Source organism: Bos taurus, chromosome 1 (assembly GCF_002263795.3).
Source record: "Bos taurus isolate L1 Dominette 01449 registration number 42190680 breed Hereford chromosome 1, ARS-UCD2.0, whole genome shotgun sequence".
Lineage (NCBI taxonomy): Eukaryota > Metazoa > Chordata > Mammalia > Artiodactyla > Bovidae > Bos > Bos taurus.
This window is the reverse complement of record NC_037328.1, coordinates 87,750,510-87,765,929: the sequence shown is the minus strand read 5'-3', so window position 1 is coordinate 87,765,929 and position 15,420 is coordinate 87,750,510. Positions and strand designations below refer to the sequence as shown.

The following is a 15,420-nucleotide window of genomic DNA, read 5'->3' as shown; positions in this document are numbered from 1 at the left end:
TGCGGTCCATGGGGTCTCAAAGAGTCGGACACGACTGAACTGAACTGAGTCAAGGATTGGCTCCGTGATAAATAATACGCTTGCAAAGGCGGGAGACAGGTTGGAACCCTGGACCTGGAAGATCCCCTGGAGTAAGAAATGGCAACCTCGTCAGGTATTCTTCCCTGGAAAATTCTGTGCACAGAGGAGTCTGGAACGCTAGAGTCCATGGGGTCGCAAAGAGTTGGACACGCGAAGAGCTGGACACGAATAAGTGAGCGCGCGCGCGCGCGCACACACACACACACACACACACACACACACACACACAGAGCTAAGGTAGTCTATAAGTCATTTATTGCTGATGGCCGAGCAAGCACACACACACACACACACACACACACACACACACACACAGAGCTAAGGTAGTCTATAAGTCATTTATTGCTGATGGCCGAGCAAGCACACACACACACACACACACACACACACACACACACACACAGAGAGCTAAGGTAGTCTATAAGTCATTTATTGCTGATGGCCGAGCAAACACACACACACACACACACACACACACACACAGAGCTAAGGTAGTCTATAAGTCATTTATTGCTGATGGCCGAGCAAGCACACACACACACACGCGCACACACACACACACACACACACACACACACACACACACACACAGAGCTAAGGTAGTCTATAAGTCAAAAGGTTTTTCTTTATTGCTGATGGCCGAGCAAGCAGGTTCCTTGTCTGGCACCCCAACCCAACCTCATCTCACCGCACCTCTCCTCCTTTTCGTTCTCCCTCACTACACCAACCGCTGGCAGCTAGCTACGCCGAGGCTGGGCAGGGCTTTGGAAATTTTGAAGGCAGACGGAGGCGAAGCAGAAGTTAGCGGAACTGAAAAGCATTCTTGTAGCAGCATTCTCTGCTAACAAAAACTCTCTGCCCTCTGCCCTTAAGAAATACGACGTTTGGCGAATACGCACTTCCGGTCATGGAGCAAAACAAAATCCGGGAGGGCAAGAGACCGGAAGTAACCGCCCTCGTGCCTCTCCTCCCGCCCCCTCTTAGTTTCCCAGCGTCTTTTGGGAGAATGAGGTTGCTTGAGGGCTGTGGCTGAGGTGCGGTTACTGGGTGACAAGTCGGAGCCCGGACTGGGTGAGTGCCCGCTGTCTCGGCCGCGGATCGGTTCACTTTGTTCGGGTGACCTTCGTCCTGCCGGGGATAGGGGACGGGGAGTCGTGCGCGGGGCGCTCTTTGAAGAGGCGCCGCCGCGGGTCTGCGGCAAAGGAGCGAGCTGGGGGGGTTGCGAGTGGGGCCGGCTCCCGGGTCGGGCCCGCAGAGCCCGCGAGGTCAGAGCCCAGGGAGTCGGGCGGCCGGGCCCCGGCAAAGGCTCGCGGGACGGGGGTGGGGTCTGGCCCCGAGCCCCGCAGGCGGGGCTCCCGCGCCTGGTGTGGAGGACGGGAAAGGCCTTTCTCCAAGGCAGGCGTTCACAACCGGCTGAACCGGGTGGTTATTCTCACCGTGCTTTCTCACGCAGCCCTTCGGTCAGTCATTTTCTGACCCCTTGGAAGTCTCAGCCTTCTTTATGGCTGCTCTGCTCCATTTTACACACATGCACACAAGGATTAGACAGGTGTGTGATAGGTTTTGTTGGGTGCTTTTTATGAGAAGCTACCACAAAAAATTATTTTTCTTAAATTCCTTCAAGTTCTTGTTACTTTGGCTGGAAACGTTGATGCTCTCTATAAGGCTTGTCTCCTTATATGCTGCGATGAGAACTCCTACTTTCTAAACGTTAGTATTGCTCTTTTTAAAGCTTGCCTCCTTATTTGTTGCGACGAAAACTAATTTCTCAACGTTAGTATTGCGTCAAACGTTAATATGATGTTGAAGTTCTATTTACTCACTCTACCTATCTACCACCTAGAGGTCCAGATTGAGAGACAGTAACTTATTGTTGGTGAACTTGGCTTCATCTCACTCATCCTGCTCCCTGATGTAGTTAAGAGTCACATGCACTCTTACTATCATGAAAACAAATAACCCATTCAAAAAAATGGGCAGAAGACCTGAATAGACATTTCTCCAAAGAGGACATACAGATGACCAACAGGCACATGAAAAGATGTTCAGCTTCAGTAGTTATTAGAGAAATGCAAATCAAAACTACAGTGAGATATCACCTCACAGCAGTTAGAATGGCTGTCATCAAAAAATCCAAAAACAACAAATGCTGGAGAGGGTGTGGAGAGAAAAGAACCCTTCTGTATTGCTTCAGTCAGTCAGTCAGTCAGTTCAGTCACTTAGTCGTGTCCGACTCTTTGCGACCCCATGAATTGCAGCATGCCAGGCCTCCCTGTCCATCACCAACTCCCAGAGTTCACTCAAACTCAAGTCCACCGAGTCGGTGATGCCATCCAGCCATCTCATCCTCTGTTGTCCCCTTCTCCTCCTGCCCCCAATCCCTCCCAGCATCAGAGTCTTTTCCAATGAGTCAACTCTTCGAATGAGGTGTCCAAGGTACTGGAGTTTCAGCTATATTGCTTATGGGAATGTAATAGTCACTATGGAGAACAGTATGGAGGTTCCTTAAAAAACTAAAAATAGAGCTACCATATGATCCAGCAATCCTACTCCTGGGCATAGATCTGCAAAAGAACATCCAAAAGGATACATGCACCCCAGTGTCCATTGCAACACTATTTACAGTAGCCAAGACATGGAGGAAACTTAAATGTCTGTCTACAGAGGACTGGATAAAAAAGATGCAGTACATATATTACAATGGAATATTACTCATCCATTAAAAAGAATGAAATAATACCATTTGCAGCAGCATGGATGGACCTAGAGAGTGTCATACTGAATGAAATGAGTCAGAGAAGGAGAAATATCCTATGACATCCCTTGTATGTGGAATCTGAAAAGAAATGATACAAATAAACTTACAAAACAGAAAAAGACTCATAGACTTAGAAAAGGAACTTATGGTGCTAGGGGAAGGGATAGTTAGGGACTTTGAGAAGGTCTTGTACACACTGCTATATATAAAATGGATAATCAATAAGGACTTTCTGTATAGCACATGGAACCTTCATGTTATATGCTAGCCTAGATGGGAGGAGGGTTTGGGGAAGAATGGTACATGTATATGTATGGCTTCCCGGGTGGTGCTAGTGGTAAAGAACCCACTTGCCAATGCAGGAGACACCGGTTCAATTCCTGGGTCAGAAAGATCCCTGGAGGAGGGCATGGCAGTCCACTTCAGTATTCTTGCCTAGAGAATCCCATGGACAGAGTAGCTTGGCAGGCTATAGACCATGGCGTTGCAAAGAGTTGGATACAACTGAAGTGACTTAGCACACCTATGTACGGCTGAGTACCTTCAAGGTTCACCTGAAACTACCACAGCATTGTTAATTGACTATACCCCAGTACAAAATACAAAGTTTAAAGTTTGGGGGGAAAAATAGAGTCACATGCACTCAGAATTTGGCTAGTTTTCATCAGCAGCAAAGGGAACTAAAGTAGAAATTGCAGTCAAATTTTGGGCAATAGACTTCACATATTTTAGTGGAATATTGCCCAGAAGTAGTCTTTAATTGTCTGAGTAAATCACTTCTCTCCCAAAAACAGCTACGTAAGAATATTTAGGGGGACTTCCCTGGTGGTACAATGGCTAAGACTCCACACTCCCAGTGCAGGGGGCCCGAGTTTGATCCCTGGTCAGGGAACTAGATCCCACATGCCACCATTAAGAGCTTGAATGCTGCAGCTGAAGAGCCCACAAACTATAACTGAGACCCAGCAGAGCCAAATAAATATTTTGGAAGTTTGTTTCATTGGGGAGTCAGTGTTGCTGAAAAGTGTCATTAACTCACGTGTCTTTAATTTGTTTCTAACTTTTTATTTTCAGCATAATGGCAGAAACTGCTTCTCCACTGAAGCACTTCGTGCTGGCTAAGAAGACAATTACAGCAATCTTCGACCAGTTACTGGAGTTTGTTACTGAAGGATCACATTTTGTTGAAGGTTAATTTCTCTAAGTTTTTAAAATAATTAATTTGGAAATATATAAAGATCCTTTATTCTTTCAACCTTGGATACAGAACACATACAGAGCATTGTACTATATGAGATACCATAACAAAACCCATTTCTGCTGACCAAAGGAGGAAGATTGAATTATATTAATAGCAACTAAGAAAGAAGTGTATGTGTGAGGTCCTGTTCTAAGCACTTAATAATAGCTCATTTAATACTCAAATCAACACTGAGGCACATTGTAATCACACTCATTTTAAAGATAAAGGACCTAAGGCACAGAAAAGGTAAGCAGCTTACCAAAGATCACACAGCTTGTAAATGCCTGGACAAAAAAGTCAAGTGGCCCACATTTAGCCATTATACTTATCTCCCTGTCAACTCAAAAGTTAAGTCAACATCTCAAATCTATTTTAGTGAAAAGTGAGACAGAAAAGCTGTGACAAACCTAGACATTGTATTAAAAGCAGAGACATCACTTCGCCAACAAAGGTCCGTATAGTCAAAGCTATGGTTTTCCAGTAGTCAAGTATGAATGTGAAAGTTGGACCATAAAGCCTGAGCACCAAAGAATTGATGCTTTTGAACTGTGATGCTGGAAAAGACTCTTGAGAGTCCCTTGGAGAGCAAGGAGATCAAACCAGTCAGCCCTAAAGGAAATCAACCCTGAATAGTCATTGGAAGGACTGATGCTGAAGCTGAAACTCTTAATACTTTGGCCACCTGATGCAAAGAGCCAGCTCAGTGGAGTTGGCTGAAGCTTCAATACTTTGGCCACCTGATGCTGGGAAAGATTGAAGGCAAAAGGAGAAGAGGGTGGCAGAGGATGAGATGGTTAGATAGCATCACCGACTCAATGGACATGAATTTGAGCAAACTGGGAGATAGTGAAGGACAGGGAATCCTGGCATGCTGTGGTCCATGGCGTCACAAAGAGTCAGACAGAGCTTAGTGACTGAACAACAACCATTACCTATTCAAACCTCACTCTTAACATGTGAATCCCTCTTCTCAGTTCAAGATTTGAAGCTCCTGTCAGAATGAAATTATAATTGGTGGATATTAGGTTCTAGTTCGGAGAAGGCAATGGCACCCCACTCCAGTACTCTTGCCTGGAAAATCCCATGGACGGAGGAGCCTGGTAGGCTGCAGTCCATGGGGTCGCCAAGAGTCGGACTCGACTGAGCGACTTCACTTTCACTTTTCACTTTAATGCATTGGAGAAGGAAATGGCAACCCACTCCAGTGTTCTTGCCTGGAGAATCCCAGGGATGGGGGAGCCTGGTGGGTTGCCGTCTCTGGGGTCGCACAGAGTCGGACACGACTGAAGCGACTTAGCAGCAGTAGCAGCAGCAGGTTCTAGTTACTCTATTCAGAAATGCGTTTTGGTCTTAGGTGGGTACTTTGTACTGATGAATAATAAATACCCTTTTGGGTCTTCCCTGGTAGTCCAGTGGCTAAGACTGTCCCAATGCAGGGGACCTGGGTTCAAATCCTGGTCAGGGAATTATATCCTACATGCTGCAACTAAGACATGGCACAACCAAATAAACATTTAAAAAATAAATACTCTTTTGACTGGACCCCTGTAATTTTTAATAATTTTGTAATTCTGAGCAGTATTCTTAATGACCCGTTAGAACAAGGCATTCACCTTTTACCAAATATTCAGATACCATGCTATTTTTATTTTCAAATGTCATGTTAATATAGAACAAAACCAAATCTTAAGTATTCTGTTTTATAATTATTGGAGTGGGTTGCCATTTCCTTCTCCAGGGATCTTTCCAACTCAGGAATCAAACCCAGGTCTCCTACATTGAAGGCAGATTCTTTACTGACTGAGCTACAATGGAAGCCCTATAATTACCTTAATATTCATCTATATTATTTTGTCTACCATTTTAATTTTACAGCAACATATAAGAATCCAGAGCTTGACCGAGTAGCTACGGAGGATGATCTGATAGAAATACAGAGGTATAAAAACAAGCTTTCCGTCATTGGTGAGGTGCTGTCTCGGAGACACATGAAAGTGGCCTTTTTTGGCAGGTAACTCTTTACTGTTCTTCTCAAGGAGAGTTTTCAGCTTGATCGTATCTGTAGCTTTGTTTCTGATGTTTCAGCAAGGGTATTCCTTCTTTTTACAGCAGTTTCTGCTCATATTAAATGTTAAAGCTATTAGCATGTAAAATAATTTGTTCATTTTAGTTCCTGGTATAAAAAAAGCTTTATGGTATAAAAGAAGTCGTTTCTTTTTTAAGGGTGTTCATCTTTAAGAATTGGCTTCTTAGCCAATTATAGGAATAGAAAAACAGGTAAGTATCATTTGTGACTTACTCTTTTAAGTTTCTATTGATTATCAGGTTGTGTCTTCCAAAAAGATTTTCAGCTCCATGATTCCCAGAGGAAGAATAAGACATGCCATTCCTTAAAGAAATTCTGGAGTGAAAAGAGTGATTTCTGCCACAGCTCATACATTAATTTAGGGACCATTTGTTAACTGTCTATATACCAATCACTCTGTTGGGCACTAGAGATGCAAAGACAAATGACAAGGGCCCATACTTGGTTGTTCAGATATCATGTGTTGTATATCAGTAGAGGCATTTATTTACTCATTAAGCTAACCTCGTAGAGGGCTTTAGCGCTTGGTGGTAGCCTATGCATAGAATTCTCTGTGTCTTGTTCAGTGTCTGACTCCTTTGTATTCTTTAAGTCTCATTCTAAATGTCACTATAGAAACCTTTCCAGACCAAGCTATCTAAGGTATTCCTTTTCAGTTATTCTCTACTAAACCACCTTGTTTATGTCCTTGAAAACTTTTCTTCAAGCTCTGTTTCTGTTTGTCTTTTGTTTTATATTATTTGGTTTACCCGCTTGACCTTATGCAGAGTCTAGTATGAAGTAAGGAGAAGGCAGTGGCACTCCACTCCAGTACTCTTGCCTGGAAAATCCCATGGACGGAGGAGCCTGGTAGGCTGCAGTCCATGGGGTCGCTAAGAGTCGGACTCGACTGAGCGACTTTACTTTCACTTTTCACTTTCATGCATTGGAGAAGGAAATGGCAACCCACTCCAGTGTTCTTGCCTGGAGAATCCCAGGGATGGGGGAGCCTGGTGGGCTGCCGTCTCTGGGGTCGCACAGAGTCGGACACGACTGAAGTGACTTAGCAGCAGCAGCAGTCAGAGTAAGAGGGAAGAGGCTTGTTGGGGAAGTGATGACTCAGTTGTCCTACTTGAGAAGAAGAAATAGGAATGGGTTTTGCATGTGAAGAAGGTCCAGCCCAGATTTAAGAAGACGGGACCTTAGACGACACCTTGTGGTGGGAATCAAAAAGCAAGAAAAATAAAAAGGGTAAGGGAGGATCTCTTTATGGGAAGGGTAGGATTTGTTTTTCTCCATTTTATTTTTCTGAAATGTACCTTGCTAATAGTTATGTAAATCAAGTTGTCAACTTTTTCATACAAAATGGAATCTGGTGAAATTTTTGTACAAAATTGCATTCTAAAAAAGTTGGCCTTTGACCCAGTGAAAGAACGAAATTTTTATCATTGTTTTGTCTTGATTTTGTGTATTCATTCTTCAGGACAAGCAGTGGGAAGAGCTCTGTTATCAATGCCATGTTGTGGGATAAAGTCCTCCCTAGTGGGATTGGCCATACAACCAATTGCTTCCTGAGTGTTGAAGGAACCGATGGAGATAAAGCCTATCTCATGACAGAAGGGTCAGATGAAAAAAGGAGTGTAAAGGTATACCGTTTGACCTTTAATAGCATAATGCACCTGAAATAATGTCCTTAACTTGTTCTTTTGGAAAGCTCTTTACAAGATGTCTGCATTGCTAGAGATGGAAGAACCATTAGTATTTCTCTTCATAGCTTTTAAAACCATCAGTAATATTTTGGATTTTCTAAAATACTTTTGCTTCAGAGCTAAATTCTTGGAGGAATAAAACCTGTCCTTAGCTTAAAATGAAGATAAATTAGAATTAAAAGTTTATAAAAATTTTAAAGTACTGTTCCCAGTGAAAAGAAAATTACTGAAGTGTGTCATCGCTGTTTAATCACAAATCTTGTCTTTCTAAACAAAACTTTTAAAAAATTCGGCTCTGGAATCTGTTTTTGACCCGCACCTGTGCCTTTAGAAACTGTTTTTGCCTTCAGAATATTTGGTAAGCTAATTCATGTCTAAATGCTATTTAGACAGATAAAGGCCAGTGGTAGTTCCCTGCTGCTGCGGCTGCTAAGTCGCTTCAGTCGTGTCCGACTCTGTGCAACTCCATAGACAGCAGCCCACCAGGCTCCGCCGTCCCTGGGATTCTCCAGGCAAGAACACTGGAGTGGGTTGCCATTTCCTTCTCCAATGCATGAAAGTGAAAAGTGAAAGCAAAGTCGCTCAGTTGTGTCTGACCCTCAACGACCCCGTGGACTGCAGCCTACCAGGCTCCTCCGTCCCTGGGATTTTCCAGGCAAGAGTACTGGAGTGCGGTGCCATCGCCTTCCCCGGTAGTTCCCTACCTTGTATAAATTTCTTGAGGAATTCAGTGGCACTAGGTTTTCTCAGCCAAACAAAAAGAAAAAACAATTACGATGCAAGGTGTTTGCTTTGGTATGAAAGCAAGTGGAAAAGGCACTGCTTCTCATTATATTCACTTCAATCATAAGAGCTTTCCCACAAATACAGAAGTTCAGTATGTGAAGATCCATGCCATTTTAGTTTTGACTAAACTGTAGGTGAATTCATAGGTCTAGTCATCCTCCTGTGAATTTGCTGTTTGATCACAGCAGGTAACTCAATCGGTCTAATACCCTTCAGTATTTATTTATGAACAATAAATGAGATGATATTTATAAAAATATTAAAAACTTTTAAGCCATACAGAGTAGTCACAAGATTGTAATTCTATCAGAAAGTTTATAAAAGCAAGCAAAAAACCACTACCTATCATTGTCACTGTGGAAATTCACTTCAACCCTGATTAGGACTACTGTGGCCATTTGATAATAGATGTTTCCCTTTTAAAGTTTCATTTAAATTGCAAAAGAATCATAGAGGTATGTGTGCTGATGCCCTTTCCTTGATTATTAATTTTGTCTTAAGCCCTTTGAACTTAATTGTATGTTTAACACGTATATGAAAGATAATAAACAAATGTATATCAGAAGTCATCTTGAGGAGTAGAAATATTTTAGAGAGCTTAAACGGAAAGAGAGGCTATCAGTCAGTTCAGTTCAATTGCTCAGTCATCTCCGACTCTTTGTGACCCCCTGGACTGCAGCACACCAGGCTTCCCTGTCCATCTCCAACTCCAGAGTTTACTCAGACTCATGTCCATTGAGTCGGTGATGCCATTCAACCATCTCATTCTCTGTTGTCCCCTTCTCCTCCTGCCTTCAATCTTTCCCAGCATCAGGGTCTTTCAGATGAGTCTGTTCTTCCCATCAGGTGGCCAAAGTATTGGAGTTTCAGCTTCAGCACCAGTCCTTCCAAAGAATATTCAGGACTAATTTCCTTTAGGATGGACTGCTTGGATCTCCTTGCAGTACGAGGGACTCTCAAAAGTCTTCTCCAGCACCACAGTTCAAAAGCATCAATTCTTCTGCGCTCAGCTTTCTTTACAGTCCAACTCTGACATCCATACATGACCACTGGAAAAACCATAGCTTTGACTAGACAGACCTTTGTTGGCAAAGTAATGTCTCTGCTTTTTAATATGCTGTCTAGGTTGGTGATAGCTTTTCTTCCAAGGAGCAAATGTCTTTTAATTTCATGGCTGCAATCACCATCTGCAGTGATTTTGGAGCCCCCCAAAATAGCTTCCCTGGTGGACTTCCCTGGTGTCTCAGATGGTAAAGCATGTGCCTACAGTGCCAGAGACCCAGGTCAATCCCTTGGTCAGGAAGATCTCCCAGGGAAGGAAATGGCAACCCACTCCAGTATTCTTGCCTGGAAAATCCCATGGACGGAGGAGCCTGGTAGGGCTATAGTCCATGGGGTCGCAAAGAATCGGACATGACTGAGTGACTTCACTTTCCTTTCCTTTTCCATAAATAAAGTCTGTCATTGTTTCCACTGTCTCCTCATCTATTTGCTATGAAGTGATGGGACCAGATGCCTTGATCTTAGTTTTCTGAATGTTGAGTTTTAAGCCAACATTTTCACTCTCCTCTTTCACTTTCATCACAAGGCTCTTTAGTTGTTCTTCACTTTCTGCCATAAGGGTGGTGTCATCTGCATATCTGAGGTTACTGATATTTCTCTTGGCAATCTTGATTCCAGCTTGTCCCTCATCCAGCCCAGCGAATGGGCATAGTCATTAACTTTAAAGCATGCTTGTGTGAATACTGCCTAGTGACATTCCTTTACCCGCCCCTGCATTAGTAAGCAATAAATTCACTTTAGAAGAGTCAGGAAATACAATTAGAAAATAAGAAAAGAAACTTCACAACTCACACACTTCCAAAATCAGTGGAAATACTTTGGTATAGAGTTAAATTGGTGTTTCTCTGTATTTTTAAAAAAAATGGTATATGCTATTTTGCGATTTGCTTTTTTTCCCTTAATATATTGTGGATTTTTTCCCATACATATAGTGTAATCAAGTTCAGTGTTGCATAGGATGCCATTTGTTGGGGCATTTAGAATGTTTCCAGCCCACATTGTTTGGCACGATGGTATGAGTCAACTGTTTTCATGGCTGTTATTTTTTTGGTACTTGGTAATTTTAAACCTCAGGTTTTTCAAGATTTCCCCAGATGGTTTTATTTCAAATTATATAAAGTACTGCTTTTTCTACATGTTTTGCAAAAATAAGCTTAGCAAGTCCTAATATTTAACATTTTTCTTGAATTTTGTTACAAGTAGTCTTGTTTTTCTTCCTTTCCCTCTGTAGACAGTTAATCAGCTGGCCCACGCCCTTCATATGGACAAAGACTTGAAAGCTGGGTGTCTTGTGCATGTGTTTTGGCCAAAGGCAAAATGTGCCCTCTTGAGAGATGACCTGGTTTTAGTAGACAGGTAAAATTACATATGAAATGTTTTCTTGTTGTAAAAGTTTTATTTAATAGAAATGCTGCTTGTGTGTAGAATGCAGTACAAAAAATTTTAAATGTTCAATTGCTGCTTTTTTCTGCTTTGCTAGATTTTAACAGAATATTTAAGGTATTATTTTTTGTTTTGTTTCTTAATGGTTACATGAAAGTGCTGATTTATCAGTCTGATTCTAGTACAGGAAATTTCAAGAACCGACCACTTTTTTCGCTAGATTGACTTTGTGGTTTGGATAGTGGGCTGGGTCTTAGAGACTGTCTGATTCTAGATATGTTGATTGTTGTGGTTTAGTCGCTGAGTCGTGTCTGACTCTTGACTCCATGGACTGTAGCCTACCAGGCTCCTCTGTCCATGGGATATCCCAGGCAAAAATGCTGTAGTGAGTTGCCATTTCCTTCTTTGGGGGATTTTCTTGACCCAGGGATCAAACCTACATCCATGGGAGCCCAGATATCTTTGATAGATAACTCTAACCAGTTACTGTTTTTAATCAGTAGTCATTCTTGAGACCTGGTTTCCCAAAATAACTGCTGGACAGTTCATACAGCTTTTCTTTGTTCAAGAATTAATCAAATGCTTTTGTAATTTATTCCTAACTCTTCTGATTAACCTGCATTTAATATGTTCTTTAAAAATCATCCTATTACATTGGTGCTTAATAAAATGTTAATGCATGTCCCTTTAGCAGAGTCCTTAACGAAAAAAAAAGTAGTTAAATGATTTTTTTTAAATTGTGGTATGCTCTTTTAAGTTAAAATTTCAGTGTTTTATGGAAATTTTTGTTTTTTATTTGATGAGGGCCTTCCCTTGAGAGAAAAGGTACTTGGGAAATAAAAACATTGGGTTTATTTTTTTATGTTTTGAATTTTTCAAATAATTTTTGGCCATACCATGTGGCATATGGCATCTTAGTGCCTCAACCAGGGATTGAACTTGAACCCCCTAACCATTGAACTGCCAGAGAAATCGCCTAAAAACATTTAGTTTAAATATAATAGTTTTAATTTTTCTTTTACTTCATGGCCAGACTGCATCCATGACCCCAATCTGTTTATCTTGCCAGCTGGTCACAGGATACATCAAGCCAATGTATATACAGTTGGACTATACTTTTTACAGTATGAATTGTGTATTAGCCTCATTTTTTTCCCCTAGTGCTTATTTTCAGCCTCCCAAAGCATAAAGTTTTTTTTTTTAATTAGAATATAATTGCTTTATAATGCTGTGTTAGTTTCTGCTGTACAGTGAAGTAGATCAACTATGTGTAAGCATATGTCCCCTCCCTCGGGCCTCCCAGACCTCCCTCCACCCCACCATGCCCTCCCACCCATCTGGGTCATCACAGACCACCAAACAGGACTTGCTATACTTCATAGTGGGTTCCTACTAGCTATGTTTTAACACGTGGTAGTGTGTGTGTATGTATATATATGTGTACACACACATATATATATAAATCAGTCTTAATCTCCCTGAGAAAACCATAATTTAAAAGGATACATATACCCTAGTGTTCATTGCAGCACCACTTAGGGTAGTCAGGACAAGGACACAACCTAAATATCTAGTGACAGGTTAAAGGATAAACAAGAAGTGGTATATATATGTATAGTGAAGTATTACTCGGCCATAAAAAGGAAATAGGGTCATTTGTGGAGATGCGGATGGACCTAGAGAGTCTGACACACAGAGTAGAGTAAGTCAGAAAGAGAACAACAAATATCGTATATTAAAGCATAAAGATTTTAAATAGTTATCATGTTGTCAAAAATCATGAGGTTTTCTCTCTTTAATAAATAAACATTTTTAACATTTGTTTAGTTGTCAGTTGGATAGGTTCTGGGAGTTGTCAGCAGAACAGAAATATATAGTGCACGATTCTCAACTTTCCACAACTGCTCTCTTATAGGTGAGAAAGTAATTTAAATCTCTTAGGCCTCAGACTGATAACTGGTAGAAATCCTATCCTTTAAACTTCAGCTAATTCTTAAAAGTTAAAAAAATTATCTATCTTGGAGGTTCAGTGGTTAAGAATCTGCGTTTCTGTGCAGGGGATGTGAGTTCAATCCCTGATTAGGGAACTGGGGATTTCATATTCTACATGCTGTGTAACATGGCAAAAAGAAAAAATATATATGTACATATATATATACATATATATATATAAAATATAATTCTTATTTTATTCCCATTAGTCCGGGCACAGATGTCACTACAGAGCTGGATAGCTGGATTGATAAGTTTTGCTTAGATGCTGATGTCTTCGTTTTGGTTGCAAATTCCGAATCAACTCTAATGAACACGGTAGGATCTTATCATTATTTTGTTTGAGTGATAGAATATGAAGTAATATCCCTTCTGATTATGAAAAGTAAGGGAAATCCAAATCATGTATTAGAAGGAAGCTGTGATACCAGGGGTGAATGAAGGGGTTTGTGTTTCTCTGGGACTAGAAGGACTGATTTTGGATTGATGGTTCTAGCTTATAGTGAGTATTTGAGTCTAAGGTTTGTTGTTGACATTCACTGTAGTTATTTGCAAGTTTCTAAAGGAACAGACACCAGAATTGTTAGGCTGTTGACTTAAGTATTTTAAATAAGATATAACACTCCCACCTCACCTCCCTGTCTGGCAGGCAAAGCTTTTCATATTTTGAGTTTTGTCAGCTTTCTCACAAAGGTTTACCTGTGTACGCCCTAGATTTCTGCTTACCTGTGTACACTCTAAGCTGCTGTTAAACGCAGAAGATTATTTATCCAGGATATCTAGAACCAGACATAAATAATCTTTCCAGAGTTTTGATATCTAATATCCAAAGCTGTAGTATAATTTTTAAACATTATTCCTCAAAAGCATATAAATGGCTAAACACCATTAAAACCTAGGTGTTACCAACAAGTCCTGTTTTGTCACTGTGTTATTAGTGTTTATGTGGCCCGATCTATATCCTAAACCATGTTGTTCTGACAGCACTGAGAACTGTTTACAACCTGATGGTGTAAAAAATAGGTAAATGTTTAAAGTCTGGTTTAGAGTAACTCCATTATTTAGGTGTCAGATAAACAAACTTTGGTATACATCTTGACTTTGGTACCTTTGTTTATGTTATTCTTGGCTCACAATTCTTTCCCCTCTCAATTTTTCCGTCCTTCAAAAAGCTGTTATCAGTACCATCAAGCCCATCTTTATCACCACTTCCTCCTTTATAGATCATTTCTTAATTTCAGTTGGATGTTTATAGCATTTATGGTGCATACCTTTTATTGTTTATTATGATACGTGTGTCTTACATTAATTTACTTAGTGTAAATCTTCAAGAATATTTGAGGTAGATTTTTAAAAATACTATCATATCTAGCAATATCTTATGTCCTGCATGTAGTAGAAACAGATAAATATTTGTTCAATTGAATTTCAATAAAGACTCATGAGAGAAGCAGGAAAACCTTAACTTTTGCTTTCTTATATTTTAATTTTGTCATCTCTGGAAGTTTAATGTTCAGAGTGCTTTGGGATCTTTTATTTCAGTGGGTGTTCTGGGTGTTCTCACTGTTGTTAAATGGTTCAAACTTTCAGATTCAAATAAGGTTTCACGTATAAATTTAAAAATAAAGTTGCTTTAAAAGTGAACATACTGTTGGGTATTGGATGTTTTTCAGGAAAAACAGTTTTTTCACAAGGTAAATGAGCGACTTTCCAAGCCTAATATTTTTATCCTGAATAATCGTTGGGATGCCTCTGCATCAGAGCCAGAATATATGGAAGATGTAAGTTACATTTTTTTCCCTTAAGTTTTGAAATATAGTAATGTACATTGGTAATTGAGAAAACAATACACATCGTAGAGTAGAACATCATAAGCAGCTATTCTCTTACTTGAGAAAAGAGTATAATTGTACAAAATCTGAAGTGGATATGTGCTAAGGACAGAGTATTAAGCTACTTTGAAATAAAGTTGTATTATGACAGTACTGTCAAATACATTTTAGATCTTGAAACATCCTTTTTAATTCTTTGTTTAAGTATAACAGCAGAAGAGTGTACAAATCATTGGTGTCCAGCTCAGTGAATTTTACAAATTTAATGCCTTTGTAAGGGTCCAGGTCAAGAAGCAGAACATTCCAGCACCCCAGTATCCCCCATTTCTAGCCTCTACCCTCCAACCGAAGGATAACCACTTGCGTCTCTGATAGCCTAAATTAATTTTTCGGGTTGGTCAACTTTGTGTAATGGAACCACGTAGTATCTACTTCTGTGTCAGGTTTCCTTTGTTCAACATTAAATTTGTGACATATATCCATTCTTTTGTGCATAGATGAAGTACATT

At 40.5% G+C, this 15,420-nt stretch overlaps 1 protein-coding gene across 1 annotated transcript in view; it reads left to right on the top strand.

Annotated features, from left to right (window-relative positions):
- The first annotated feature begins 1,088 nt into the window (after positions 1-1,088).
- MFN1 (mitofusin 1) overlaps positions 1,089-15,420 on the top strand; it is a 44,032-nt gene continuing 29,700 nt past the window's right edge. Inside the window, 7 exon segments of the mRNA NM_001206508.1 lie at positions 1,089-1,152; positions 3,914-4,029; positions 5,958-6,093; positions 7,631-7,793; positions 10,936-11,060; positions 13,289-13,397; positions 14,753-14,860. Of these exon segments, the coding sequence (NP_001193437.1) occupies positions 3,918-4,029; positions 5,958-6,093; positions 7,631-7,793; positions 10,936-11,060; positions 13,289-13,397; positions 14,753-14,860 (753 nt within the window). The 5' untranslated portion in view covers positions 1,089-1,152; positions 3,914-3,917.